This window comes from Cyclopterus lumpus, chromosome 9, assembly GCF_009769545.1.
Source record: "Cyclopterus lumpus isolate fCycLum1 chromosome 9, fCycLum1.pri, whole genome shotgun sequence".
In the NCBI taxonomy this organism is placed as follows: Eukaryota; Metazoa; Chordata; class Actinopteri; order Perciformes; family Cyclopteridae; genus Cyclopterus; species Cyclopterus lumpus.
The window spans coordinates 6,758,539-6,785,229 of NC_046974.1; the positions used below are offsets into that span (position 1 = coordinate 6,758,539).

At 43.1% G+C, this 26,691-nt stretch overlaps 3 protein-coding genes across 5 annotated transcripts; 2 read left to right on the forward strand and 1 right to left on the reverse strand.

The window, feature by feature from the left end:
* The first annotated feature begins 14 nt into the window (after window positions 1-14).
* Window positions 15-2,911, forward strand: LOC117736781 (tripartite motif-containing protein 35-like). The gene has a single exon (XM_034542334.1). It carries the CDS (start codon window positions 191-193, stop codon window positions 1,589-1,591), a length of 1,401 nt encoding a protein of 466 aa, XP_034398225.1. The 5' UTR covers window positions 15-190; the 3' UTR covers window positions 1,592-2,911.
* A 3,216-nt stretch (window positions 2,912-6,127) lies between these two features.
* Window positions 6,128-19,185, reverse strand: LOC117736772 (kinesin-like protein KIF20B). Of its 3 annotated transcripts, none has more exons than XM_034542317.1 (31): window positions 19,075-19,185; window positions 17,545-17,651; window positions 16,894-16,983; window positions 16,440-16,559; window positions 16,177-16,315; window positions 15,657-15,841; window positions 15,462-15,504; window positions 14,780-14,916; window positions 14,596-14,668; window positions 14,404-14,515; window positions 13,957-14,028; window positions 13,732-13,878; window positions 13,478-13,640; window positions 12,949-13,233; window positions 12,763-12,866; window positions 12,455-12,669; window positions 12,192-12,253; window positions 11,997-12,086; window positions 11,437-11,527; window positions 11,118-11,345; window positions 9,745-9,866; window positions 9,031-9,192; window positions 8,750-8,916; window positions 8,488-8,663; window positions 8,300-8,374; window positions 7,958-8,220; window positions 7,745-7,861; window positions 7,583-7,633; window positions 7,235-7,322; window positions 6,625-6,761; window positions 6,128-6,369 (listed from the first exon to the last, which is right to left on the reverse strand). In XM_034542317.1, exons 2-31 carry the CDS (start codon window positions 17,647-17,649, stop codon window positions 6,286-6,288), a joined length of 3,903 nt encoding a protein of 1,300 aa, XP_034398208.1. In that variant the 5' UTR covers window positions 17,650-17,651; window positions 19,075-19,185; the 3' UTR covers window positions 6,128-6,285. The 3 variants fall into 3 exon arrangements, with proteins under 3 accessions (XP_034398208.1, XP_034398209.1, XP_034398207.1); XM_034542318.1 differs by having other exon boundaries at window positions 12,003-12,086; window positions 12,763-12,869; XM_034542316.1 differs by having other exon boundaries at window positions 12,763-12,869.
* Window positions 19,186-21,708: 2,523 nt separating this feature from the next.
* Window positions 21,709-25,020, forward strand: LOC117736782 (zinc finger and SCAN domain-containing protein 31-like). Its single transcript, XM_034542335.1, has 3 exons — window positions 21,709-22,343; window positions 22,783-22,992; window positions 23,584-25,020. The coding sequence occupies exons 1-3, from the start codon at window positions 22,172-22,174 to the stop codon at window positions 24,249-24,251; spliced, it is 1,050 nt and encodes a 349-aa protein (XP_034398226.1). The 5' UTR covers window positions 21,709-22,171; the 3' UTR covers window positions 24,252-25,020.
* The last annotated feature ends 1,671 nt before the right edge of the window (window positions 25,021-26,691 follow it).

The window sequence follows — 26,691 nt, forward strand, 5'->3', positions numbered from 1 at the left end:
AAATGTCAGCTGTTTACGTAAAAGAATAGAAAGTGAAACTTAAAGCTGATTTCCAGGTTGCTGAACTGAGCAGAAAGACTCCATTACAGGGTGAAGTATCTCTACTATAAACATTCAACCAGAAGGATTATAATCTGTAATTTAAAGAGTGAGTTTAGTGAGTCTTGCTGTTTAAAGAGAAATTGAGAAAATGGCTGATAAAATAGTTCTTGTTGAAAGTTTCCTGAACTGTCACGTTTGTTCAGAGACGTTCAGAGATCCTGTGTCTCTGAGCTGCAACCACAGCTTCTGTTCACGCTGCCTGGAACTATTCTGGAAACAAGCTGGAGACAAAAACTGTCCCCTTTGTAAAAGGAAATCCTCAAAAGAAGATCCAAATGTGAACTTTGTACTGAAGGAACTGGCTGACTCCTTTGCTGAGAGGCAGAATAAAGCTTCACCTGAGACGGAACAAGAGAAGGAGAAAGAGGAGGTCGTGTGTGAGAAACATCCAGAAGTCCCTTGTTGGTTCTGTGAGGACGAGCAGAAAGCTGTGTGTCGTGTCTGTGAGTTTCCTCTCCACCAGAGTCACAAGGTGGTTCCTCTAGAACAAGCAGTCAGTGACCTGAAGGACCAGCTGAGATCTGACTTGGAGTCTCTGCAGGACAAGAGGGACAAATATGAAGAAGTGGAGGAAACATACCAGGAAGTGATTCAACACTCCAAGGAGCAGCTGTTGTCCACAGAGAGGCAGATCAGAGCAGAGTTCAACAAGCTCCACCAGTTCCTGAAAGAGGAAGAGGACTCCAGACTGGCAGCTCTGAGGGAGGAAGAGGAGCAGAAGAGGAAGACCATCAGCAGAGAGATGGAGATGATTCAGGAGCAGATCTCCTCTCTGTCAGACAGCATCTCTGCTGTTGAAGAAGACCTGCAGAAACACAACGTGTCCTTCCTCAGCAGTTATAAACCCACTCAGACCAGAGCCAGAGTCCAGAGCTCACGGTCAGATCCACAGCTGGTCTCAGGACTGCTGATAGATGTGGCCAAACACCTGGGCAACCTGTCCTTCAGAGTCTGGGAGAAGATGAAGGACAAGGTCCACTTCAGTCCTGTCATTCTGGACCCAAACACTGCAGCCTACAGTCTCCATCTGTCTGATGATCTGACCAGTGTGAGACGTGGAGACACAAACCAGAAGCTTCCTGAGAATCCAGAGAGATTCTCTAAGTATTCAGATGTTCTGGGATCTGAGGGCTTCAGCTCAGGGAAACACAGCTGGGATGTGGAGGTGGGAGACCATCCTTTCTGGTTGGTAGGTTTGGTTAAAGAGTCAGTTGACAGGAAGGGAGAGATACCCGTTTCACAAATCTGGTGTTTATTTCATGACAGTGGAACATACACTAATGGAGCTGGTCAGACTGTCAGAGTGAAGAAGAGTCTCCAGAGGATCAGAGTCCAGCTGGACTATGACATGGGGGAGGTGTCCTTCTACGACCCTGAAGACATGACTCACATCTACACTCACAGAGACACTTTCACTGAGGAACTCTTCCCATATTTCAAAATTGGAGAGGCTGGTGATGCTAAAACTGCTGATATCAAAATATGTTAAACTGATATTTCTCTGAGATGTTCATGGAGGGCAAAGTGATCTATTAGGATTATTATCACGGATGTGTTTTTTGTTGGTGTTATTGTTGATTACAAACATTTGAGGTTGGAATCATAATGATAAAACAATGTTCAGATCAAGGTTAAAGAAATAAATAAGATTTGATCTCTTTCGGGAAATAAACTGAAGAGACACATTCATTGGTTGTTGTATAATATAAATATGTTTTCAAAGCACAGGGTGAGGAACTAAAGCATAAATAGGCAGAACTATGTTTTAAATGGTGTTTGTGGTGTGAATATCCTTCAAGAACAGACAAGTAGATTTACTGTGATCATTTTATTTCATTTTCTTTCTCAATGAGCAACAACCTTAGTTTGCATTAAAGAGGCTGTGACTTTAAATCACGTAACCACAGACAGCCTCATCTCACCTTGTTCATCTTTGACATTAAACAATTAGTCAATATATCCAATATAGCTGGTGAGAGTTCTGATAATTTTAGTTCCACTTTCTGACATACATATTATTGTTTCCTGCACAGCTTCACAAACCTTACCTTTGTTCAGGGTCCGGTATAAAATGTCTCTGTTTCTGCTCCTTCAGAAGGTTCCTAGCTGTCCCTCTGGGTATAATCACAAGTGACTGGGCCTCTTGTTAAGACGCTTCATTTTGCAAACTGTTTATTTAATTATCTCAGAAATCAGATACACAAATATTGTAAGTAACCCCATTTGTGTTTTGGCTTAGAAAACTGCTTGTCAATCAATTCTGTTGTTTTTTGTTGCATGTTTTTGACAGCCTTGAGCTAGAAGTGTCTCGTTTCCTGTTTTGAAAGAAGATGCTTTTATTTTGAAGGCGGTTCGCGGAGTTAAAGAGGAAGTTGCATTGTGCGCGGATTTAATGTAACGTTTACAGCAAATATGTCCGATTTAAACACCAAACAAAGACGGTAAAGGTTTTAGCACTCCCCCGAAGAGGCACAAGGTTAGTTTAATTGTAATACATGTAATAACTGTGTATGTTTTAAGGACATTAGCGTAACCGTTGGATTTGTGTGTATGATATATTAATGCTAACGAAGAGTAAGCTAACACATAATTATCGGTTTGTGCCTTTGTACTCAGCTTTTACGTTGGTTTTGGGAATTATTCATGAAAACTAAAATCCCCACTCAAGTGCAAGACCATCTGTCGGAGGGGTATGCTACAAATATAATTATTCATCACTTGCCTGTTTTTTGTGTGTAACTGTAGCATCTTAATTTAAATTCAGATGTTGTGTATCCAGCTTGCTACTAAATAAAATACGTTATTCTCATTTCCATGTTTCTTCTCCTTTATTCCTTCTGTGCTTTTCTCCTTCTTTTATTTTGAAAAGCTGCACTCACCTGTTTAGTGAAAGGTAGAAGTCCACACAAGAGGTGAGGGACACTGTGCACCAACACTGGTGAGCTGCAGGGAGATATTCCTGTCTCTTCCTGGTGGACACATGGCCATCAGTCTTTTTTAACAACACTGTCCAGGACTTTATTCCAGTCTCAGAAGAACGTGTGTCATGATATCTGGAAATACACAATAAAAATTTGTAATACATATTTGTAATGAGGAATATCAAAGCTGTGAAGTTCTGGTCTTTTTACATCAACATAATGTAGATGTGGTAGAGTGGTGAAGGAAGTATTCAGACTGGAATAAAAGTACTACGACAAAACTGTGAAAATACAGTAAAATGTTTCCTGTCAGAATTATATCAAACATATATGATGTTTCTGGATTAATATTACTGCTGCTTTAATGTGTTGCATGTTACTGGTGGAGATGTTTAAGCTTGTGTTCATTTTAACTCCTTTATATCCTGTAGTTTAATCTACATCAATGCATCATAATCTATAAAATCAACATGTTTGTGGAGGCGTGTCCTATGAGGACCACGTACTGTATTTCTAAAAAGTCACATTTTCACCAGCTCAGAAAAACAACCCTGTTTTCAGCTTTGTAAAAAGTACAATATTAGTCTCTCTGAGATGTACTGGAGTACAAATAAAAAGTTGCATGAAATTGGAATATTCAAGCAAAGTACTTTGAATGTGTACTTGAAGAGTACACATTCCATCAACTGGCTTCTGCTGCCCTCTGTTGACTAAACATGGTGCAGGATAAATATGTGAAAAATTGTGCAATAATCACAATCTGGTGCTAAAGGCCACCGTGACCAAATTATAACCTAAACATGACAAATAAATGCTGAATATTTACAACACACATTGGTCCAGTATTTAAGCGTATAGCAGCAAAGTAACACACTCATGCTGATACCTTTGAGGTCTCCAGAGACAGCTTCAAACATTGCTAACTGTTAGCTGGATAAACTTTGTGTTTAGTATGAACTGCAACATTTGAGATGTAACTGCACAACCGTTTAACCTCAACAGTGATGAATGCCAATTTACAGTTTCATGCACGCGCACATGAGCGTGTCCACAAACAAGAGACCCACCGACCTGTCAGGAGTCAGATCAACACTGTGGATGCTGCCAGAAATGACCAGTTGGTTGAGTCCATGGCTGCCACTGATAGGGGTGAAACGGAAGAGTCCAAGTCTGGGCTGAAACAGGGTTTCATACACAGGCCTCTACTATTATGTTAGTCAACTTCTCTTTTTCTTCATTCACTTACATTATAATAATACATCATCATCTAAGATAGATAGATATGGGGGATATTTATCCCCATGGGGAATTATTTTTGAATTTGCCTCTGACTAGGAGTTGAAATATATAATATAATATTTTAATACTACAGGTATCTCAACATGGCACTTAAGTATAGTATTTGAGTAAATGAGTAACAGTCGTTGGTCTCAGTCGACAGCAGATCTACATGTTTCGTTGTCGTGTGACTCACAAGCCTCCCGCTGACTGTTGTGCAACACGTGGGTCAAAGGTCGTCCTTCAGGAGTGACCCTCTCTCTCTCTCTGAACAGACTCGTGAAACAGATCCCCGTCACTGCAACTTTGACATGTCATTGAAACACGCGACCCAACTGAGGCGTGTTACGACTGTCACGTGCACAGCTTTTGTTTCTCTGTCACAGATATGAAATAATCCTGTGGCCTGTGATGAGAATGTTTACACAACATTAATCTGTTAAACTACTCTGCCTCCCTGAATGTGTTCAAGGCTCTCTCTGTTCTTTATTTTCACATTTTCTCTGGACTTTTGGAAGAATAAGTGAAAGATGAAACAGGAAGTTAAGATATTTACCTTCAACAGATTGATGAAAACATTTATAGACTGTTTTCAACAACAAAAGTGAATATTTGTTATTTGGTTTTACAGTTTTTTTTATATGATACTCATTTCAAGCAATGCATGAAGGGATAGACCCAAGTCCTCATGTGACCCACAACAAATGATGAGAGAGAATTTGTGGCATTTTATGATCAGGTATCATTTGATTTACTGAAGCAAAAGACGAGAAATTAGTTTTGAAATTCAACTTTAAAACAACTGCTTCCATATGGAATTTACATTTGTCCTGATAATTACACAGGTTACTGATAAAGAAAAGACTAAACTGCCGGGTCCTGCTCTGAGCCGTCCAACCCGGGGGGGGGGGGGGGGGGGGGGGGGGGGGGGGCTAGACCCTGGGCAGACAGACGCACTCCTCTGTAGTAGAGTGTGCAACCCCTGGATGTCACTTTAGGCCTGTACTGCTTTAAACAACTCTGTGTTTTGAGGTCAGCAGAGGAACGTTTGTTCAGGAAGTGACGTGAATATTTACTGACCAATAATCAACTTCATTCTACATCGAGCTGTCATGTGATCGGCAACATCTGGAGTCTGAATGACATCAGAACAGCTGGTTAAGAACTTGTTTTATCTTTAGATGTGCACTTCTTTAGCTTAGCACCCCTTTAGCTTAGCATATCTTGCCACTGTTCTCTGGGTGTTTGGTGTCGACTGATCTTTAAAGTTTGAGGTTGAACTTGGTTGCAGTAATGTTTCTACAGCTAGGAGCACAAACAGTCACTCAAGTATTCATTCAAAAGGTGTTTCCATGGAAATAAGGGTTCTGCATTTTTTTAATTAAGATTATATTAATAGTAAAATTAATAATACATCGAATTTATATAGCGCTTTTCAAAACACAGACGCTTTACATAAATCATGGACATACAGAACAAAACTAAATAGAAAGACAAAGAGCAAGGCAACATTTAAATATTTAATTTCTGACCTGAACTGGAATAACTGGATTATTCTGATGGTGCGTTTAGATTTATATTCATTCTCAAAAGAATGGTCCCAAAAAAAAAAAACATTTAGTTTTTGTTGTTAATGTCAATTAATTAAATAAACATTCTGTCAATGATTATTTCCTGTTTAAGTTATTCTCTATTTAACAAACACTCAGACTGCAGATGATTCAAATATTAATTATTAATAATTAATAATTGTGTTATAATATTCATTGAATATAAGTATAACAATGATGACTGTTTTCTTTGACAGTAAACAAACAGGACAGACAAACATTTTGATTTGATTTATTTTGTGAAAAGGGGCGTTGTCCTCTTCAGCAATAAAACTAAGAAAAAAAAAAACTGTACAAATATTTAAAAACAGTGAGACAGATTTAATTATTTTAACACCGCCTGCAGACCAGCGTAGTGTTGTCACGTGATGAGGTCATTTCCTGCATGTCTTGGAGCGCAGCTGTCTCTTAATGATCAGGTGATCGCTCTCCTTCTCCTCCTTTGCTCCTCCCGCCATCTGAAACAAAACGACACACACGTTAGTTCATCACACACACACACACACACACACACACACACACACACACACACACACACACACACACACACACACACACACACACACACACACACACACACACACACACACACACGCACACGCACACGCACACGCACACGCACACGCACACGCACACGCACACGCACACGCACACGCACACACACGCACGCACACACACGCACACACGCACACGTTAGTTCAACACACACACACCGTGGTGGGGGAGTCGCGCAGCGGAGACAAGGCGTTCGTCTTATAAAGCTTTCGTCGTCCTCGTTTTGGTTTGGTTGTCACGGTAACCGTCTTCTTGTCCACTGATTGGCCACTGATGAGGCCGATGATGGTTTTAGCTGCAGAGACAGAAGCATATACAGCAATAAGAGTCAGTCGGTAACAACAGTCAGTTTGTAGCAGCAGTCAGTTTGTAACAATAGTCAGATTGTAACAGTCAGTTTGTGTAACAACAGTCAGTCTGTAACAGTCAGTCTCAGTTTGTAACAGTCAGTCTATAACAGTAGATTGTAAGAGTCAGTTTGTAACAACAGCCAGTTTGTAACAACAGCCAGTCTGTAACAACAGTCAGTCTGCAACAACAGTCAGTCTGTTACAGCAGTCAGTCTGTTACAGCAGTCAGTCTGTTACAGCAGTCAGATTATAACAGTCGGTCTGTTAAAACTGTCAGTTTGTAGTCAGGCTGTGACAACAGCCGGACACGGTGCTGTCTCTCTGTGGTAGTCTTGAAAAAGCGCTTCGGATGTTTTTACTTGCACAAGTGTTCGTACATAACAGTCGTACATTGACGAGTCACGAAGGATACACCGACCTTTGCTGCCCAGGATGGAGGGAGAGCTGTGGATCAACTCTCCGATCTTCAGGAGAGTGCCGTCTCTCTTCTCCTTCACCACAGAAGACTGGAGAGACAGACAGAGAGAGGGACAAAGAGACAGGTTGGTGACAGAGAGACAGCCAGGGTGGTGGCGGAGAGACAGACATAGAGAGATAGACAGGGCAGAGACAGACAGGTTGGTGACAGACAGAGAGAGACAGAGATTCTCATAGAGTAGTTTTGAGAAACAAGTTGCTTTATTCTATGTGTCATCAGGTCAGTCAGGCGGGATGACTCATGAACATAAGCAATAACTCAGCTGAGGCTCTATGAAGGTACCTTCACCTGTTTGTTTCCTCTCAGTTTGTTTCTCTTGTTCTCACTGAACACCAGGTCCTGAAACACACACACACACACACACACACACAGTGAAACATGACTCAGCAGGCCTCCAGCTTCAGTCACATGACCGTAAAAGTGAAGACTTAGACACTTAACCACACACACCTGCACCTCGCAACTCTTCCTCTTCCTCCCTGTAGTTTTGGGGGTTTTCTTCCTGTCGGACCTCAGAGGAGACACATCAACGTCCTGCTCTGGGAGATGGACACGAACACCACACCTCTACACACACACACACACACACACACACACTTAATATTCATGTTTCCATCTATCGTGGTACTTCCAGCTTGAGGTTACGATAATAAACCAGCTCACCAGAGTTTTCCCCTCCTTCAGTCTCTCCATCTCTTTCCTCACAGCCTCAAACTCCCTGCTCCTTCCCTCCTCCTCCTCCTGCTGCTGCTGCTGCTGCTGCCTCCCTCTTCTCTCCTGGAGTCTCTGGATCACCTCCTTCAGCTCCTCCACCACCGGCACCTCCACCTCTGTGTTCTCCTCCTCCTTCTCCTCCTCCTCCTCCTCCTTCTTCTCCTCCTCCTCCTCCTCCCTCCTCTGCAGGTCTTCCCTCAGACACTCCAGCTCTGATGGAAACAAAACGTTCAGGTTAATCTCTTTGTAAAGATGATGGTATAGATGATGAAGATGATGGGATGACGATACCTTTCCTCAGCGTGTCCGTCTGACGGCGACATTCTTCTACAAGCTTCTCCTTTTCTGACACGACTCGATGAAGCTCTGATGCAAAGAAGGAAAACAATAAAGAAAACGGACAGATGTGTTTTATGAAGGAAGAGAAGCAATGGCGACAGTTCTGGACCGCGTTCCTCGATTTATTTCCATCTTCTCACCTTCCTTCTCCTCCTGATTCCTCCTCCTTTCCTCCTCTGATCTCTCCATCTCTTCCAGTCTCCCTCGCAGAGCTCCGCCCTCAGACTCAAGCTCCTCCTTCAGGCTCTGAAGCTGACTGGTGAATGCTGCTTTCTGATTGGCTAACTCCTCCCTGAGTTCAACACACCGGTTTTCGCTGCAGGATGAGGACAGAAGATTGATACTGAACCAGCTGTTAGATATTAAATCAAAAAAACCTGATTGATGAGTCCTCCTGTCTACCTGTGCTTCACAGATTCCTCCAGCTCGCTTTTGCCGCTCTGCAGATCTTGGATCTGTTGGGATTTCTGAGAGGATCTCTCCAGCGCTGCCTGGCTCTCCTTCATCAGCTCCTCCATAGCGGCATGGAAGACACCGCTGCTGCTGCTGCTGCTCCGCCCCTCCTCCTCCTGAAACAATGGAACCGTGAGATGTTAAAGTTTTTAACTCAATCGATCATTAAGAATAACAATCCCAGTCAGGTTACGTTAACGTGAACAGAGAAACAAAGAAGCTCGAAGAACCTTGACTTCCTGCTTCAGACGCTCCACTTCTTGAGTCAGACTGTTGATGCTGTCGGCCTTCTCCTCCGATTGGCTCTCCAGGTCCTGGAGGCGAGTCTTTGCAACGTTCAGCTGCTGCAATAGGTCAGTCTGCTCCTCGACCTTCGTCTGGAGACCGGTCACCTGGACGGAAAAGAGTTTTTGTTCTTATCTTTTTGTATGTCGATATACTCAGTGTCCTGATACACCTTAATATACCACTATAATCATTGCAGTGGACAGGTGTCCCTACTAAAGTGGCCATTACACAAGTGGCCCTAATAAAGTGGCCCTTGCAGTGGACAGGTGTGCCTAATAAAGTGGCAGTTGCAGTGGACAGATGTCTCTAATAAAGTGGCCATTATACAGGTGTGCCTAATAAAGTGACCGTTACAGTGAACAGGTGTCCCTAATAAAGTGACCGTTGCAGTGTACAGGTGTCCCTAATAAACTGACCGTTGTAGTGTACAGGTGTCCCTAAACTGACCGTTGTAGTGGACAGGTGTCCCTAATAAACTCACCGTTGCAGTGTACAAGTGTCCCTAATAAAGTGACCGTTACAGTGAACAGGTGTCCCTAATAAAGTGACCGTTGCAGTGTACAGGTGTCCCTAATAAATTGACCGTTGCAGTGGACAGGTGTCCCTAATAAACTGACCATTGTAGTGGACAGTTGTCCCTAATAAAGTGTCCGTACCTCCGTCTGGAGCTGGAAGATGCCGTTAACCAGAGCTTTGTTCTCCTTCATCAGTCTGGAAGTTTCTCTCTGCTCCGACTCCAGAGACGAAAACACAGACGCACAGTTTGGACACTCGAGATCTACAGAGTGGGGGGAGGGGAGACACTTCTAGGATGAATATTTCTTTAAAATGACGCCGTTGAAAGATTGAAGCACAACATGTTCAAGAGGTTTTAGTAGAGTTTTTGGATTTGTGTGTGATATTGCCGTTTTCTCATGTAACACGCTGTTTATATCACTACTGGTGTTCAATAAATCCACATACAGCAGCAACATACACTAAATAAACCCAAATAATGCGGTGTGCCGTCCAATAATCATAAAATATTTTCGCATAAACCATATTTCTCCATAACTCGGTCATTATCTCCGCCTTACGTAGTCCGATTTCAGTCTACGAGCATGCAAGCCTGTGGGAGATGTCTAAAGCAATGAGATTACAATAGATGAGTGGCAACACTTCTAGCCACAGAAAATCATCACGCCTCCACATTTCGTGACGCGTAGGATTGGATTGGCTGCCACTGAGAGCGACCCCACGAGGGTAACTGTAACTTGAAACCTGTGAGTCACAGGAAGCTCAGCGTCACGTAGAAGTCAAAATGGTGCGCGTGGTCCGTTCGACGCCCCAGATATGAATCAAAGGGTGTGTAACTTTATGTACAGTCTGGTTCATCGTTTGTCTGAGCTTCTGAATCTGCTGTGGAGGTTACGGAACCCTTAAACTTTAAGGGTTAAACTTTAACTTTAACGTGACGTGACCCGAACTTTAACTTTAACATGACCCGAACTTTGACTTTAACGTGAGGTCCGAACTTTGACTTTAACGTGAGGTCCGAACTTTAACTTTTACGTAAAGAGGTCCGAACTTTGACTTTAACGTGAGGTCCGAACTTGAACTTTTACGTAAAGAGGTCCGAACTTTGACTTTAACGTGAGGTCCGAACTTGAACTTTTACGTAAAGAGGTCCGAACTTTGACTTTAACGTGACGAGGTCTGAACTTTGCCTTTAACGTGAGGTCCGAACTTTGACTTTTATGTGACGAGGTACGAGGTCCGAACTTTGACTTTAACATGAGGTCCGAACTTTAACTTTAACGTGACGAGGTCCGAACTTGAACTTTTACGTAAAGAGGTCCGAACTTTGACTTTAACGTGACGAGGTCTGAACTTTGACTTTAACGTGAGGTCCGAACTTTGACTTTAACGTGACGAGGTCTGAACTTTGACTTTAACGTGACGAGGTCTGAACTTTGACTTTAACGTGATGAGGTCTGTGTCCTCACACGGTGTGAGGAGGCGTAAACCCACATGAAGGCCCTGCTCCTACCTGTCAACTCCTGCAACTTCTGCTCCAGAACAACCTGCTCCTTTTTCAGAGCCTCCACCTCCTCCTCCCTCTCTCTCAGCTCCTCTTCCTGGCCCCTCTTCCTCTCCTCCCTCTCTCTCAGCTCCTCCTCCTGGCCCCTCTTCCTCTCCTCCCTCTCTCTCAGCTCTAGAATGGTTTCCTCCTTCTGATCATTTTCCTCCTGCAACCTCCAGATCTCCTCCTCCAGCACTGAGGAGACGAAGAAGAAAGACTTTAAAACGGTAATAAGGTGTAATCCCCCCATCTCTCCATCATCTCCTCCTCCTCAATCATCTTTCACCTCTCTTCTTTGCCGGTCTTCTCTCCTCTTCCTCCTCCTGAGCTCCATGCTGGCGCTTTCTGTTCTCCTCCTTCACCTCCACCAGAGCCGTCTGAAGGACCAGGATGTGGTTGATTATGAAACAAATCTATTGATTATGTTCATGTTCATTTAACCCTCTGAACAGGAGGAGAGGATGGAAACATGTAAATAGTTTCATATTTAAAACATGTAGAAACTCTATTTATCTAACATTGTAACATTTAGAAATATGTCGGATTTATTCTGCAAAAAAGACAAGTTCTAGTTTTCTTCTTCTAGTCCTGATGGTTCCGTTTCCAGAAAAGGAAATTATTTAGAAAATCAAGACCACAGAGAGAAAAACACCCCGAATCTGCTTTGTGTTCAGAAGGTTGATCCATCAATCAAAGTGCTGCTCCGCCCCCTCCCTCTCCTGAAACAACTAGATAAGAAAAACTCCAAAAAGCTAAAACTATATATAAAACTACATGATATGGGGGAGGATTATTATTATTAATATTATTATTCAGGACATTGTTGTCATGACATCATTAACGTGCGTTTACGTTCTGCAGCCGGTCGATGACGTCGTCTTTCTGCCGATTGATCTCCATCAGCTCTGATAACTTGAGTTGCTGCTGATTTAGACTCTGGAAACCCAAAAAACTTAATTGATAAAACACTTCATGAACAATGTGACACATGTCATTTCAGATGCACCAAAACAAAGCAGACACCACAGAAGAAGGAGTTACCTCTTTGGCCTCCTGCAGTTGGACATGTGACCTCTGCTGCTCCAATCGCAGCGCCTCCAGCTCTACAGGTCCAGATCAGCACAGACAGAGGTCAGAGGTCAAAGGTTAACGTCACAGCAGTGTGTGTGTGTGTGTGTGTTTGTGTGTACCTGCAGTGTTTGTGTGTACCTGCAGTGTGTGTGAGAGTGTGTACCTGCAGTGTGTGTGTGTACCTATAGTGTGTGTGTGTGTGTGTGTGTGTGTGTGTGTGTGTGTGTGTGTACCCGCAGTTTGTGTGTGTTCAGTCAGACAGCGGTGAACACTCTGCGCGTCCTCTCTGATCTTCTCCAGGTCTTCGGTCACTGAGCTGAAGACCTCCATCAGGTCCTCCTGCTCCTCCACCTTGTGGTCCACCGTCCTGCTGACCAAGTTCTTCAGGATCTCTACTCTCTTCTCCGCTCGTTCCTCCAGGATCTCCCTCTCCTTCTCCAGACGCTCGCTGCCACACACACATTCAGGCATGAGGTCACATGTGTGTCACATGACCCTGTACCCTGTGTGATCATGTTACCTGTAGTCCAGTCACAGTTACCTGTAGTCTTTCTCCATCTTGTTAAAGAGCTCCATGAACTCAGAGCTGACTTCCTCTCTGATCTGAGCCTCCAGGAGCAAACGCAGCTCCGCCTGTCTGTCTGACTGCTGAGACACACAGACACTTTAAGTTTTCATGGATCAAAGAGATGAAAACATCTTCAGAAAACCGAAAATAGATGTTTACCGTCTCTTCTTCCTCCTCCTCCTCCTCCTCCTCCTCCTCTTCACATCCGGCCTCCAGCACCGTCCCTTCCATCACACTCTCCTCCTCCTCCTCCTCCTCATCCTCATCCGCCTCCACCCCGTCCTCCAGCACGTCCTCCAGGGTGGTCTCCCAGGCGACCAGCGAGCTCTTCCTGCGGCGCCCCGACACATTTCTTCGTCGGCCGGCGTCCTCAATGATCAGCGACAGCTCCATGGCCGAAGATAAGAGGGCGTCGTCCACGGGCCTGGAGCTCACCACCACCACCTGGGAGAATATGTGTGTGAGAGAGAGAATATGTGTGTGTCTGAGTCTAGTCTGTGAGAGAGAATGTGTGTGTGTGAGAGAATATGTATATGTACGTACGTACGTACGTACATACATACATACGTGTGTGTGTGTGTGTGTGTGTGAGAGTCGAGTCTGTGAGAGAGAATGTGTGTGTGTGAGAGAATATGTATATGTACATACATACATACATACATACATACATGTGTGTGTGCGTGTGTACCTTTTGGGCGAGGGCGGAGAACTTGAGCACGTTGAGCGTCTCGTCGAAGCTCGACGGGTTCCTGTTGATGTTGACCACCATGGAGACGCGGCCGCCACCACAGAAGAAGAACTGCAGGAAGTGGGTGAGCTTGGACTCCCTGAAGGGCACATGATGCTGGATCCTGCAGAGAGACACACCAGACCGTCAGACCATCACCCCGGGGTCCCATAGGTGGACTCTAGACCGGCTCAGAACCGGGTCTCGGGGCCTACTTGGCGTGCTGGTTCAGTCTCATGGCGTTGATGCACTTCCCGAGCGTCAGCAGCGAGCTGTTGATGTTCCCGGCCTCCTTCAGCCGGTCCCCGGTGTTGAGGGTCCGGGAGCAGCGCTCCGACCCGGCCAGGTCGCACAGGGACAACCTCACAAAGACACAGGGACTGTTACGACACAGACGATGACATCATTGATCAAAGATGAAAAGGTAAATCGAGTCTTACTCGCTGATGCCGAGGACTCTGGGAACACCAACGTCCTCCACTCGGAGGACCCTGATGGAGAAGATGCTGTGGCTGCAGAGACAAAGACCACCAGAAACTATCAGAGACCACCAGAGTCCATGAGAGACACACAGACCACCAGAGTCCATGAGAAACACAAAGAGACCAACAGAGACACACAGACTACCAGAGACACACAGAGACCACAAGAGACACACAGACCACCAGAGTCCATGAGAAACACAAAAAGACCAACAGAGACACACAGACTACCAGAGACACACAGAGACCACAAGAGACACACAGACCACCAGAGTCCATGAGAGACACACAGAGGTCACCAGAGACATACAGAAACTATGAGAGACCACTAGAGACACACAGAGACCACCACAGACTAAATATTGTGAGTCAGAACCAGAAGTAAAGAAGAGAGGAGCAGCTTACCTCCTGCTGGACTGGTGGTTCAGTCTGGTGGAAGAGAAGCTCTGGTTCTTCCTCCCAATCTTCATCACTCTGTAGGCCTCGTCAGAGCTGCTGACCTGGAGCCAGCGTAGGTCTACACAATAATACACACATTAATATACAGATTATACACACATTAAAACACTAACACATAATATGTTGTTAAGTTGTTACCTTTGATGAAGGAGTTTCCTTTAACGTCCTGAGACAGGCGCAGCACCGTCCTCTTGTGGTGTCCACTGGGAACCTGATCACCAATCAATCAATCAATCAATCAATCAATCAATCAATCAATCCCTGAAACAAACACACACACACACACACACACACGCGCACACACGCACACACGCAGTGTTACCTGCTCCAGCAGGTCGTGGATGTTGTCGTTATAAATCTCACAGAATGAAACCCAGACGGAGAAGCGGACGCTTGATTGGACGTCCAGACAAAAGCTGTCGAGCTCAGAGACGCTGCTCATGCTGCTGTCAGAGGAGCCTGGAAACACACACATTCTGGTCGTTAGCAGTTGTGGGGTCCACGGGTTGATGAAGAGTGATTCTTGTGGGTTGTAGGAGCGGTGAGTAAATCAACGCGCATTCTCTCGTAGCGACACTTCAATACTTCCTTTTATTGCATAACCGCAACATAAATGAAACTCATCTTAAACAGAAAAACCTTGCTTTGTCTGAAATGCGGTTGAAAAACAGTTTGCCCTTCTGCTCTCTAGCCAAACACACCTGGCTGTACTCAGGTGACGTCTACATATAGGAGTTAACGCCCCCTGACATCATCATTGCATCATCATAATATCATTTCAGCAACATGATCAACAGTATTTCATTATGATCAGCATAATCTGATCTATAGGCGGTAGCATGATAATAATTTACCCACATGGATGGGATGTGGTATGGATAAACACAAATCAGTGTAATGGATTCAACATGGGTTGTTTGGTATTTCATGAACGGAAGAACACAGACGTTGAGTTTCTTGGATTATACTTCTGATTTTACAGTATTTTAATCAAAGTCACTGACCGTCAAGAAAAGTTGATCTGCCACTCGTCTGACTTCTGTCGCTCTGCAGAGACAATGAGACAGTTGCACACAGTCGTACAGACAGTAGTACAGACAGTAGTGCACAGTCGTACGCACAGTCACGCATACAGTAGCTCGCATACAGTAGCTCGCACACACAGTCGCGCACACACAGTCATACTTGTAACCTCTGACCTCCTTAAACAGCCTCAGCAGGCTCCTCTTGCTGCTGGACTCGGCTGCCTGCTGGTCTGGAGTCAGTCTGCTGAAGTCTCTGCAGCGATGCGGCTTCAGATCAGACCGACCGTACAGACGGCCGTCAATACTGTTAAAGATCACTGACAGAGACCTGGGCAACAGACCAGAGTCATGTTCCGGACCTAAGACACAAACAGGCAGAGAGAACGACAGCCTTATTAAAACAAATCTAAACCAATGTGCAGATGAATCACCAGTAAATTGAAAATGTGATGAATTTGGTGAAGCTTTATCCGTGTGTCCACATGTGAATGTGCTGGATTTTACACAGAAGACAACAACACACCGCAGAGAAACCAGGTTACTCCAGTAATCAGAGACCTGGTTCCACAGGACAAAGATCAGGTTTCTCTTCTACATTAAAAGGGTTTCAGTCATATTTTAAACTCTGGAGCAGACAGACAGACAGGCAGACAGACAGACAGAGAGACAGACAGGCAGGTTGTGTTTTTCTGACCCAGGAATGTGAAGGTTTTTCCAGCATTGGTGACTCCGTACGTGAACACCAGACAGTTTCCTCCAGTTAGAACATCACGGACCAAACCACGAACTGAACCCTCAAAAACCTTCTTCTGGCTGGCCTCCGGATCAAACACCTGCACAACACAAAACCAGTTTAACGAGAACAACACAAAACCAGTTTAACGAGAACACACAAAACCAGTTCAAAAGACAGGTGACGTCGCCGTTGGACAGACAGACAGGTGACATCACAGCTACCTGTGTGAAGGTGAACCTCTGTGCAGTTTGTGGGAGGGACTTGTCGCTCTGCCGGTTTGATTGACAGCTCCTGGGAGCCGTCAGGACCACAGTGTTGGGTCCCTCGATGGTCACACAGTCCTGGAGAGCAGAAGAGAGCTGGTTGTCATTATCAATTAATATTACTCATCTTAAATCAATATGAATCCTCATCAATTAATAGTAATCATTATTATCAATCAATATTACTCATTATCAAGCTATATTAATCAGTGTCATCAATCTATATTAACCATCATCATCAATATTAATCATCATCAATTAATCAATATTACTCATCATTATCAATAAATATTAATCATCATTGTAAATCAAGAAAAGATGATTTCCTGCTTTTCTCTCAATACACATATAAAAATATAGAAAAATCAGGCACACACACTGAGTATATACACACTGAGTATATGACTCTTACCTGTGACTCCCTGGTGAGGTTGAAGTTCTCCGCTGCAGTGTACGGTCGAATCCTCAGATAAACCTGAAGGTTCTCAGACTGAACGACGTCCTGATGAGACAAAACATCTGTCACCATGACAACAACAACATCCTGCTAAAACTAGCACTGACGGACAGAGGAGGAAAGTACTTGTACTAACTCGAGTACTTCTATTTCCTACTACTTTAAACTTTTATTAAATACATTTAGTTTCTTTATATTCAGATTGTTGTTAAACTAAATATAATTACGATGAAGTATTATTACAGATTAAACTACCAGCAATATATAAAGAACACAATAATGTATAAATGATATAACATATATTACTCTGCACTTTTACTATACTTTACACTGTAGTACTGCTACTTTTATGGAGGACTGCTACGTTTACTATACTTTATCTGAGTACTTCTTCCATCCCTGCACACTGATTGATAGATAGATAGATAGATAGATAGATAGATAGATAGATAGATAGATAGATAGATAGATAGATAGATAGATACTTTATTCATCACCAGGGGAAATATATTTGTAGCAGCAGCAAACATGGTTACAATATATACAATACACTAAAATAAAATAGCATAGCAGGACATATTAAATCAGACAGACAGGCAGACAGACCTGTGCAGGTGAAGCAGTGAACTCCCCCAGCAGATCTCTCTTGATGTCGTCCACCAGAATCTGTCCGACTCTCACCGGATTCCCAACAAAACACGACTCCATCATTTCTGTAAACACAAACATGAACACATTCTGGAGGTGAGCTGTGAGATGGGTAGGGTTAACCCTCTTACCCTCCATGGAGATAGATGTTTATGACAAACCTAACCCTGTCCATGGAGATGGTTATGGTTATGATAGATGGTATCTCCACAGATTCTACCAGCCTGATGAAATACACATGTAATCCTAATCTGCTTCGTAAACAGGAAGTGTTTAAATGTTCCAATAATCAAACCTGGCATCAAACAATGAAGCAGTAAAGATGCAGGGAGCTATTTAACTGTAACCCAGGGAGCCATGGACCTGTAACACAGGGAGCTATGGAACTGTAACACAGGGAGCTATGGAACTGTAACACAGGGAGCCATGGAACTGTAACACAGGGAGCCATGGAACTGTAACACAGGGAGCCATGGAACTGTAACACAGGGAGCCATGGAACTGTAACACAGGGAGCTATGGAACTGTAACACAGGGAGCTATGGAACTGTAACACAGGGAGCCATGGAACTGTAACACAGGGAGCCATGGAACTGTAACACAGGGAGCTATGGAACTGTAACACAGGGAGCTATGGAACTGTAACACAGGGAGCCATGGAACTGTAACACAGGGAGCCATGGAACTGTAACACAGGGAGCTATGGAACTGTAACACAGGGAGCCATGGACCTGTAACACAGGGAGCCATGGACCTGTAACACAGGGAGCCATGGAACTGTAACACAGGGAGCCATGGAACTGTAACACAGGGAGCCATGGAACTGTAACACAGGGAGCTATGGAACTGTAACACAGGGAGCTATGGAACTGTAACACAGGGAGCCATGGAACTGTAACACAGGGAGCCATGGAACTGTAACACAGGGAGCTATGGAACTGTAACACAGGGAGCTATGGAACTGTAACACAGGGAGCCATGGAACTGTAACACAGGGAGCTATGGAACTGTAACACAGGGAGCTATGGAACTGTAACACAGGGAGCTATGGAACTGTAACACAGGGAGCCATGGAACTGTAACACAGGGAGCTATGGAACTGTAACACAGGGAGCTATGGAACTGTAACACAGGGAGCTATGGAACTGTAACACAGGGAGCTATGGAACTGTAACACAGGGAGCTATGGAACTGTAACACAGGGAGCTATGGAACTGTAACACAGGGAGCTATGGAACTGTAACACAGGGAGCCATGGAACTGTAACACTAGCAACTAACCTAACCTATCTAGAAACTAACCTACCTAGCAACTGACCTAACAACTAACCTACCTAGCAACTAACCAGCAGCCCACTGTTACTTTGTTATTAGCTACCACGAGCTCACGGACAGAGGCGGTCTGTTTGTTCGCTAACGTCCTCAGAGAACAAAACATCACGACTAACTTAACTGACTCTTTTTCAAGGGGTCGATGTGTGTTACTCACTCCTGGCGTGTTTTATTCCCCAGAAGACGTGTTTTATTCCCCAGACAGAGGACCAGAAGACGTCCGCTCACGTTTAGCTTGGGCTGCTTCTCTACGCGGGTTAGATTTAAACAGAGATCAGAGGACCAATCACAGGGCTCGAACGAGGATACGTCACGCAGGATTCGGAGATGATATCGCGAGACTATGTGGCTCTAATGAAACACTTTATATAATGTATATATATATATATATATATATATATATATACACAAATAATAACAACATATATATATATATGTTGTTATTATTTGTAGTTTTTATATACAAATTAAGAGGAATAAATCTGTAACATGCGCCTATACTTTATAATAGTTGTAACGGCTCCCCTCAACCCAAAACAATAAACCTTCCATGGGGTTATTTACAATAGTATTAAAATAACACGAGGCAACCACTAGATATTTGTTCACACACTCGTCGAACATTTCTTCTCTTCTTCTATTTCCGTGTTATCTTTCACAATAAAAGCCCCAGACACATCCAGCCAGAACACTGCTTCCGAGAAAGCTGTTGAAGAAAATCAATATAATAACTTACATGTGGTATTAGGTACAGATTGTAAACAGAACGGAAAGTATTTTCAGGACTTCAAAAAAAGAATTATAGGTAAATGAAGAGAATCTTTCATGTTTTACTCTACTAAAATAAAACAAATAAAAAGTATCTGTTCACTTCTAACTTGATCTGTCTTCTTCTTCTGTTTGTATTGTTTGTCCTGAACATTTGGGTTCCGCTAGTGTTTCATTTAACTTTTTCCGGACACTCAGGACTAGTTGGCAACACCTGCTCATAGCTCAAGACGATGAGGTACACATCAACGATACCTTACAGTGACCTTTCATTATTACATATGAATACAAGATCATTGGATAAAGCATATCAAAATGAACTAGAAAATTGAAAGCTGAAATATTTGAAAGAAATAGCTGAAAATACAGAAAAAGACAAACTACCTGCTGACAGGTGTTGAAGCCCAAAAGCATTGAACTGAACTGCTGAAAATCCTTTTAGCGGAAATGTATAACTGGAAAAGATGGAAGAAAAACTGCATCATCTAAATAATCCAAGACATGAATTACAATCCAGGAAAACAGAGAGAGAGAGAGAGAGAAGGGGGGGGGGGGGGGGGGGGGGGGGCAGGGAAAGATTGCGAGAGAGGGAAAGAGAGAGAGGTATAGAAAGTGAGAGAGAGGTATATAAAGATAGTGAGAGAAAGAGTGTGAGGGGTATAGAAAGATAGGGACGCAGAGAAAGACAGACCTCCTGTGCTACAATGCCTTTTGACTGAATATCTCCAAGTCATTTGTGTCTGTGTGCTTGTGTGTCACTGGTTGTCATGGCGAGGCAGCACCTAGCAGGAGAGGCAGACTGATTAAGAAAGGAGAGTAGACACTGATTGTGATCAAAAGGCAACATGTTAAACACCTGCTATCAAACAACCATGACTCCGAACACCTAAATATTGGTATGATCAGAGAGATAAGACTGCCGAAAGCGTAGATGTCTTTAAATGTTTATGGGGTTCAGAAATGAGAGCTTCAGGGCAGATCACAAAAGTGGTAACGTCTGCTTCCTGAGAGAAAATTGTGGTCAGATTTAACATTAAGTCCAATGGAGCAGTTGGTTGGAGTTCCTGTCGCTCTCAGGCTCAGAGAAGTTAAAGTCTGTTGGATTCATGTGAACGATAAGCACAACATTTCCTTTGTTTTGAGAATCAGATGATATATGAAAAGTGAAAACTGTGGGACTGAAGGCCAAATACCTCTCCACTATAGGTCAATACACATCCATTAAAATGTCAAGAAACAGTCTGAAAAAAAAGCATAAAACATAAAAGGTGAAAGACTGCCATGAAACAAGAGCTACTGTTCCACTTAGCTCACTGAAATGACCAATCAACACAAATCACAATTAATTCATAACCAAACCCATTTTGGAACGTATTAATCCCACAAGCAGATTTGTCTCATCACAAACCAGATTAGCCTGTAGGCATCCTCAAATCCGATTGGTTGAATTGGAATGGGAGGGATCCCAGTGATGTTCTCGACTGGAATTCTGTAGGTTTCCTCTGCAAAATAATGTTGGAGAATTTATTGAAAAGGTACATTTAAATGATCAGATTTGCTGTTGTAAAAGTCCCTCCCTGGATTGTATTGGAGTCGAAGTGCGGGAGTAGTGGAAGAAACACACAATAAAAAAGAAAAACACTATTGTGTATCATTTTTACACAAGTCACTGGTTACCTTTGGCAGCCAGGTAGGGTGTGAGCATGTGTCCATAGTTAGTGCTAAAAGAACCTCTCTCAGGCGGCAGCATGTACTAGGAAGCATTGCATTGCTATCATATTTTCTACTGATGGCCACTGTGACACAACTCTGTATGAATGCCTTACCCAACTTTATTGTTGAGCATTTTTGCGTTCAGTGTTGACTCATCTGGGCCGTTGCTGGCAAAAAAACAAAAGCAACCTGTAGCTGATAAGTGGTTCAAACCGAGGCGGTACACACTTACATGGTGTCGATTGCTGATTTGTGCACTATACATTTTACAGTCTGTAAGGAGGAGGAGGAAGAGGAGGAGGTGGTTCTCTGTGAGCAGCAGCTCTGTATTCAGGAAAGGAGCTCCAGTCTGGACCAAGAGGACCCAGAGCCTCCACAGAGGAGCTGGGTCAAGAGCAGCTTGAGCTGAAGCAGCAGACTGAGACCTTCATGTTGACTCCTACTTATGAGGGTGTTTTATACTTCAATTGCTCTTTGGCTGATAGCAATTGTTTACAACATTGCTACTTTTATCTACCTGGATAAAGTTCCTCCATCTCTACAAAAATTACTTTTTGAATTTATTTTTACATTTTAAATGATTGTCTTTGACATAACTCGAAGACAGCAGCTGATGTAGAGAGGGGAAAAAAGAAAAAAAAGGCGGAATGAAAAAAACAACAACTTGTTTCCAATGTCAGTACTTGACAGTGTGACATCCGGCGGAAGTAAACAACGCAAGTGTGGAGTTAGAGGGGAAACGGTGTTGTTGTCGTCGCGGAGGTAAAACAACAATGTCGTCAGTTGAGAACATGAGAAAGTGTTTCCTCGAGCGGCTGACTGCTGCTGCAGAAGAAATATTCGGAGTTTTTGAAAAAACTATCTTCGAGTACCAGGAAGAGGTCGACCGTCAGCGCAGACTGCTGGACATCGTTAGGAAACCTGTAATAAAGTTACACAGGACAGGTGAGTGAAATGTAATCTTTTTTAATTGCACTGAAGAGAGGAAGTCGACTTAATGTACTGGTGTTAATTAATACTGCAGTCACGTGGATTCATGCAGGTGGTAGACAGCAGATGAGCACAGGTTGGTGCAATGAGGTGAAGCAGGCAGAGAATAAATACCTTCCACGGGACACTTGTCGTCCAAAGTTGCACTTTTTGACTCGAATCGATGTAATAATATATATTTGAGTTATCCATTTCGTGTCAACTGTTTTATTTAATTATTCACGGAATGTAACGTTATACAGCTAGAAGTAACGATGTGCTTTCTCTTAATATTATTTTGCAAACTTAAGCAACTCTCCAGTGTGAGGGGCGTTTCATGTGAATGCACTGTTGGCATTTTCTTCTTTATCATCACAGTAGTATTTTTATTTCCTTTTGTTCTCTGGCCCTCCAGAGCTCCCAGAGCAACATGGACCCACACGTGACCACCAGCTCCTCTCTTACATGTCTCATGTAGCTGAGAGCCCAGATCAGAAAGGAAGTGAGCATGACGACTCTGAATCAACCAGCAATGCAGAGCCACAACCAAAGAAAAGACATCGCAAAAATAGAAGTCGCTGTGACGATGAGAATTTGTTACAGATTCACAATAATACTCAAACAGGTAAAGCACCTTTCCAATGTGACACATGTGGCAAAGCTTTCAAGTTCAGGTCTGGTTTGTATACACACCTGAGAAACCCACACAGGTGAGAAGCCACATTCTTGCAAATACTGTTGGAAACGATCCAGTAAGACATCAACATTGCAGACCTATATAAGAATCCACACAGGTGAGAAGTCATTTCCTTGCAAAACATGTGGAAAAGATTTTCTATGTAGTAGTCACTTGAAAAGCCACGTTGGAATAAGATATATTTGAGTTATCCATTTCGTGTCAACTGTTTTATTTAATTATTCACGGAATGTAACGTTATACAGCTAGAAGTAACGTTGTGCTTTCACTTTAATATTATATTGCAAACTTAAGCAACTCTCTCCAGTGTGAGGGGGAAGAAGATTGAACAAGTTAAATATTTGATCTAATACTGATGTTGGTATTCTCCCCTGGGTTCACCCAATTTTACCATCCTGTCTCGTCCACTGTCAGGATAGCCGGTGTGCTGAATGCCTGGTTTCATGTGAATGCACTGTTGGCATTTTCTTCTTTATCATCACAGTAGTATTTTATTTCCTTTGTTCTCTGTCCCTCCAGAGCAACATGTCTGTAAGGAGGAGGAGGTTCTCTGTGAGCAGCAGCTCTGTATTCAGGAGAGGAGCTCCAGTCTGGACCAAGAGGACCCAGAGCCTCCACAGATTAAAGAGGAACAGGAGGAACTTTGCACCAGTCAGGAGGGAGAGCAGCTTGAGCTGAAGCAGGAGACTGAGACCTTCATGTTGACTCCTACTTGTGAGGAAACAGATCACAGTGAACCAGAACCCCCACGTGACCACCAGCTCCTCTCTGACATATCTCATGTAGCTGAGAGCCCACATCAGAAAGGAAGTAAGCATGAAGACTCTGAATCAACCAGCAATGCAGAGCCACAACCAAAGAAAAGACATCGCAAAAATAGAGGTCACTGTGACGATAAGAACTCGTTAAAGACTCGCAATAATACTCAAACAGGTAAAGCACCTTTCCGATGTAACACATGTGGCAAAGCTTTCAAGTTATGGTTCGGTTTGTATACACACCTGAGAAACCCCGAAGGTGGGAGGCCACATGCTTGCAAATACTGTGGAAAAGGATTCAGTAAGACATCAACGTTGACGTCTCATTTAAGAATCCACTTAGCTAAGAAGCCATTCTTTTGCAAAACATGTGAAAAGGATTTTCGATGTCGTAGTATCTTTACGGTCCACATGAGGACACACAGGTGAGAAGCCATTTTCTTGCAACACACGTGGAAAAGATTTTGGACGTAATGATGCCTTGTTGATTCACGTAAGAAGATTCCACTCTGGGGAGAAGCCGTAACTCTGCAAGACCTGCAGGAAAACATACTTTGAGGCTACTCCATTGACGAGGCATATAAGATCACATACAGACAAGTTGCCTTGTATCTGCAAAATGCATAAAAGATAATTCACTTCTCGAGTTTGTGCAAATGTTTGACTAATTTTGTTTTGGTTTTAGAATGTGTGTGTGTGTATGCACTTCAGTATTAGGAGTGGAATGTAAACACAGTTGAGGCTGAGAAACTCTGGTTGCGTCAGTAATGTTTCATTAGACCACTTCTGTTGTATTTTGTAATTGCATCAACTTGATACAATTATCGTTATTTTAGAGGTGTCCCATTGTTCTTACCTCTTGTATGTATTCTGATAATAAAGCTTTGTGAGGTGATGAATACCAGATTCACGCTGAGGTCTAAAGCTTTAAGTATATTCTGTTCATGTGTGCACATGTCTCACTGACATTAAGAGTAAAAGTAGTCTGTGAAGAACTGTTAAGTTATACCATGCAAGAGGTGTTTTAATGTTGGAGCTCACCGATTGTTGATTGTTAATTTTCCATTTAATACCGTAGCTGATAGTTTGATCAGTGGGGCGGCCTCATGTTGAACAAGCTGTGGTGGAATGTAACTGCATGTACTCAAATACTGTAATGATGTACAACTTTGTCCTCAGATGGTTAAGATTTCATTTAAATTCCTCATAAAATCTTGAATATTAAAAATGTTTAAATACATTTGAGGTATTTGTACTTTGACTCGTTCTACTTTACTACATTGCACAGGCAAATACTGTACTATTTAAGCCACTACCTTTTGTTTTACTGCTGTTACTTTGCTGATTAAGCTTTTTACAAAGAAAAATTGATAGTGCCTTCAATGTGATTTCTTGTTAAACTGTGTGTGTGAACCTGGTAAAAAAAAATGAAATATCTCCACCTCCACAGACCCACTCTTGTAGCTATAGGCCCATAGCTTTGACTTTTCTCTTATGGTGGATGGTGAGGGTTATAGAAGTGCATCTTTTTTTTTTTAATAAAACATCTGGCGGGTAAGACATAAGAAATACGGTGAAAATGTGATATTTCCAACTCGTGTACAGCAGGCAGCGGCATGCGCCTACTCGCAGTTTGATATCCGCCAGTCAAGCGCTTCAAACCGAGAGAAGAGCGATAACTGTTCTGACCAACCGTGTCAGTGGAAGTGAACACAACACACACGCGCTGGTTGCCTTACCCGTACGCACGTGTAGAGGTAGCTGGAAGGTAGCCATAGGTTTGAATTAATTTATTATAACGCAGCAATGTACTCATTTGAGTAGTTGAGAGAGTTTCTAAATGAGCGACGAACTGCTGCTGCTGCAGAATAAATATTTGGAGTTTATAAACAAAACAATGACCACCAGCTCCTTTTTTCCTCAACTCTCATGAAGACGAGAGCAAAGATTAGAAAGAAGGCACTCGTGGGAGCCTCGGAGTCAACTAGAAATGCAGATCCAAAAGCGTCACTCCAATGCGACACGTGGGAAAGATTTAAAGTTCAAGTCTAGTTTTGACTCACATCTGAGAAGCCACATTTTTTGCAATGTACAATGGCTATTGAACTCAACTGCACTGTTAAATAAAAAAAAATAAACATGAATAAAATGTATGTTAAATTATAAATAAGGTAGAATCAAACAAAAAAACGGTCCCAGGCGGAGCGGCGTTAGACTCGCCAGCGTCCCCGTTGCTATGGGAACACCAGTGTTGGGTCACATTTTTAATAAGATGAAAAGACTTTTCTGCTCGTCTCCAAGTCAGAACGGAGGCTTGGTCACATGACTCAAGGAGGATTAATGGAGGTTTTGTTTCACTTTCAGAACGACATTGATTTTTCTCCCTGAATAATCAAAATGTTTGCTCATCTTCTCCTTGCAGGGCTGATGGTCCGTGGCTGGCTTTGCCTTTACTTTGACTCTTTTTGCAAGTCCTTGTCCCCACTCCTGAATGCTGCCGTAAACTAGGGTTTGTCTTTATTGTAACTCACCCTGGTGCAGGTTGGTACACAGCTGTCCTCACAGAAGCTGACATATGAGGTTACAGCCTCTGTGTACTCATCCAGGTTGTTGGAAGTAGTCCTGAAAACATCCCAGTCAGTGCAGTCCAAGCACGCCCGAAGATTAAAAGTGCTGACGGGCAACTTTTTACTGCACAATGACGACTATTCTATTTTATAAAATGATACTTTTACTGTATTTTCACAGTTTTGTCTTCGTACTTTAACTCCAGTAAAGGGTCTGAATACTTCCTTCACCACTCTACCACATCTACATTACGTTGATGTAAAAAGACCAGAACTTCACAGCTTTGATATTCCTCATTACA